General features: G+C 49.3%; 1 protein-coding gene across 1 annotated transcript; it reads left to right on the top strand.

The window, feature by feature from the left end:
- On the top strand, positions 1–2,901 carry LOC101861993 (putative protein TPRXL; the record flags this gene model as incomplete). The annotated part of the gene is given in 1 exon segment (XM_005110076.3): positions 1–2,901. A coding segment is annotated over 1 exon segment (906 nt). The 3' UTR covers positions 1,158–2,901.
- Between the last annotated feature and the right edge of the window lie 513 nt (positions 2,902–3,414).

Here is a 3,414-nt window from a genome sequence, read left to right as displayed (position 1 = left end):
ATGAGGAGAGCGACGACGACCTTCACCTTCAGCACAAGCTGAACGGGAGCGGAAGCAGCAGCATCGGCAGCGCTGGCAGCGGAAGTGGCCGGTCGGCATGGCAACCGTTGTACCTGAGCTCCGAGCTGTCGCCTCCTCAGCACATCGCTCCGTCCCCCGCCTCGTACCGCGACCGCGAGCCTCTCTCGGGCCCCCCACATTCGGAGAACAGCAGCAGCAGCACTGGTTTCAGCCACAGCCACAGCAGTAGTATGAAATCGCTGAGCAGCGCGGCTGTCTACAGCAGCAACCCTGAGATCCGAGTGAGTAGCCCACGAGGCCGAAGCGCCAGCCCCGTCATCGGGCACCGCCGGCGAGAGTACTCCCCGCACCACCTGAGCAACCCCTCCCCTCCCATGATGGCCATGAATCTGGTGAAGACCTCCTCCTCCTCATCTTCATCCTCCTCCTCCTCTGCAGCCGCTGCAGCTGTCGGTTCCTCCTCCCCCTCTTCCTCTTCACCTCCTTCATCCTTCTCCCCAGCCCTGAACAACAACAACAATTCATCGTCCATCCACTCGATTTCCCACCCGTCCCCACTTCCCTCACCGGTGCCACGGTCCACCCCACCCTCCTCCTCCTCCCCTTCAGCTTACGATAACAACAACAGCAGCAATACAAACAACAACAACAACAGCAGTTCAGGCCTCACCTCCTCCTCCTCCTCCTCTTCCGCCCCCACCTCCCGCAGCCTCACCTCATCTTCCGCCCCGCCGAGCAAACCCAAACCCAGCCCCATCACTCTGGGCGTGCCGCCTCTGGGCGCAGGTCCCGGTGGTGGGAGCAGCCCGCTGACCCCCATCTCCTCTGGCGGGGTCCCCATCATCTCCCCGTCGGCCAAACACCCGATGACCGCCTTCCACGGCCTCCCGACCCCACTGTTCCTGCCCAGCCCCATGGTCCCCGTCCATTTCTGGAGCTCCCTCTCCCCCGTCACCACCCTCAGCCCCAGGCTCAACTCCTCCGCCTCCGCCTTCCAGTTCCCCAGTTTTTTCAACGGGCCCCTCGCCTACTCTCCGCTGGTCGGGACTTTCTCGGCGTCGTCCTCGTCCGGCGTGGAGAATCTGGGGACCCCGGGTCTTGTGTCCACCCCAACGCGGACTATACCTGTCCTATGACAATGAATGCCACGGACCGTCTGTGGGGGCGCGCGCGCAGGTTGAGCTGGCTGCTGGCGATGTTCTGGCAAAACAACGAGACATTGTGGACCTTGACCTTGTTATACTACAACAATATGATGGACTTGTTGTTATACTTCGACAACATGTCGACTATCTCCTACACATCGGAGATACCTTCGACATCGGCTGTTTCCTTTATGAGATTTTTTTTTTATTGTTCGATTTTTATTTCGCGTCGTGTGTTGACAAGATTTGTGTACACATCATTTTTGAAAGGGTTCTTTATTTTTGTCTAACTGATGTATTTGTCCACTACATTAAGAACATCGACAAGTGACTGAGTCTGATAGATTACCCGAGGCACGTTATGGACTCGAGACACAGAGAGTGGACGTATTCTTTCGACGCAAAGGATCCAGCGCAAGTGTTGACGTTCCCATGGCAACACTTATTTCTCTACGATGTTCAGCAGTTCCAAGTCTGACTGACTGGATGGATGGATGGATGGATGACGAGATAGTTCAGGACTGATAGACTAAACTATCGAGAGATGACAAGATGGTTCAGGATTTACTGACGAAACTATCAAGGGATGATCAACGAGATAGTTCAGAACTGACAGATTAAAACTATCGAGAGATGACAAGATGTTTCAGGATTTACCGACAAAACTATCGAGGGATGATCAACGAGATAGTTCAGAACTGACAGATTAAAACTATCGAGAGATGACAAGATGTTTCAGGATTTACCGACAAAACTATCGAGGGATGATCAACGAGATAGTTCAGAACTGACAGATTAAAACTATCGAGAGATGACAAGATGTTTCAGGATTTACCGACAAAACTATCGAGGGATGATCAACGAGATAGTTCAGAACCTACTAAAGACTAAACCGTGGAGAGATGATAAATGTACTCGCATTTTGAGCTTTCAGCCCCGTGTTGTTCAACGTAGATTTAAGCTAGCTGTCAGTTCTCCTGACTCGACATCGGTGGGGAACTATCCCGCCGGTACACGATGACTCTTGACTCTTGACGCGGATAAACAGATCTGTTGGACTGTGTGTGTTAGTGAGCAGCATGGGTGGGTCATTCTCTCTCCTCTCTGCCACTTGATTGACGACGACTGGCATTGATTGCGTGCCAGGAAATTATGTGTAGTTGTGGAAACAAAAAAACTAATCTCGATTGATGCCCACCAACAAGGAAAGGCCTTTTATCTTCGTGATATAGACTTTTTATTCACTGAGGAAAAGAATGTTTTTCTTTCTACATGAATGCTTTTCCTTGCAACAAGTGGGTTGAGTTTTGTTGATAATAATATTTCCCTTTTTTTTTCTTTTCTTTTTTCCTGATTTATCGTTAAAAAAATGTTCCGTGTTTCTTCCCGCATGCTGTAATATGTCCTTAACTCAGCTGTACAGATACTAATGAGAACGGTCTCCGCCGTGATGGGTCTCTCGTCCGGCCTAACGAAGTATATATGAGACGATGTTTTGTTTGGTTTTCTCTCCCGGAGAGTTTGTTTCCCCCCGCCCCGTGTTTTGATCTGACAACGAGATACTACGTACTACGTAATGTTTTTTTGTTTTTTCGTGTTTTGTTTTGTTTTTCCCCCACAACGAGGATAATTTTATCCGATATGCCAGGACGAGCTTGGTGCTCAGTAGATGTTTGCAGTTCTCCTCACGGTGTGTGTTTGTTTGTTTGTTTGTGTGCGAGTGGAAAATGAAAAACTTGTTCTACGTACTGTGAATGAACCGGCGTCTGTGGGTGGTTGGTGGGCGGGCGCTGTAGTGTGATTAGTTCCTTCTTTCTTACATCAAACACCTACCTATCATCTTTACCTCATTACTTTATTTTCTTTGTATGTTTGTTGTTCTCTAGTAACTCCTCTAATCTCCGGCACTTATATGACCAATTTGTGTTGCAAATGCCGTAAAACTATTTAGCTTTAACTAAAACTAAAAGAACTGGCGTCTGTTGCTGTGTAGCGGTTAGGCACTTTGCCAGCCATCGTTCGCTCACAGAGGACGTGACGTAGATGTAGATTCCTGAGGGAAGAGGGTTTTTTTAAATCGAATATTTCCACCTATCTGCTGGGATATTGCTTTCCCCCCCATCTCATCCCCGCTTGACCCTGACAGGCAGTAAAAAGCGGCCTGCTTCCTAAGTTATATATAGAATTGCGTCGACAGATGTGTAAAACATTTACCATTACAAATTTTTACTGGGAATGAGGTGTTCAT

Source organism: Aplysia californica, unplaced genomic scaffold (assembly GCF_000002075.1).
Source record: "Aplysia californica isolate F4 #8 unplaced genomic scaffold, AplCal3.0 scaffold00849, whole genome shotgun sequence".
NCBI lineage: Eukaryota > Metazoa > Mollusca > Gastropoda > Aplysiida > Aplysiidae > Aplysia > Aplysia californica.
This window is presented reverse-complemented; position numbering and strand designations above follow the sequence as displayed.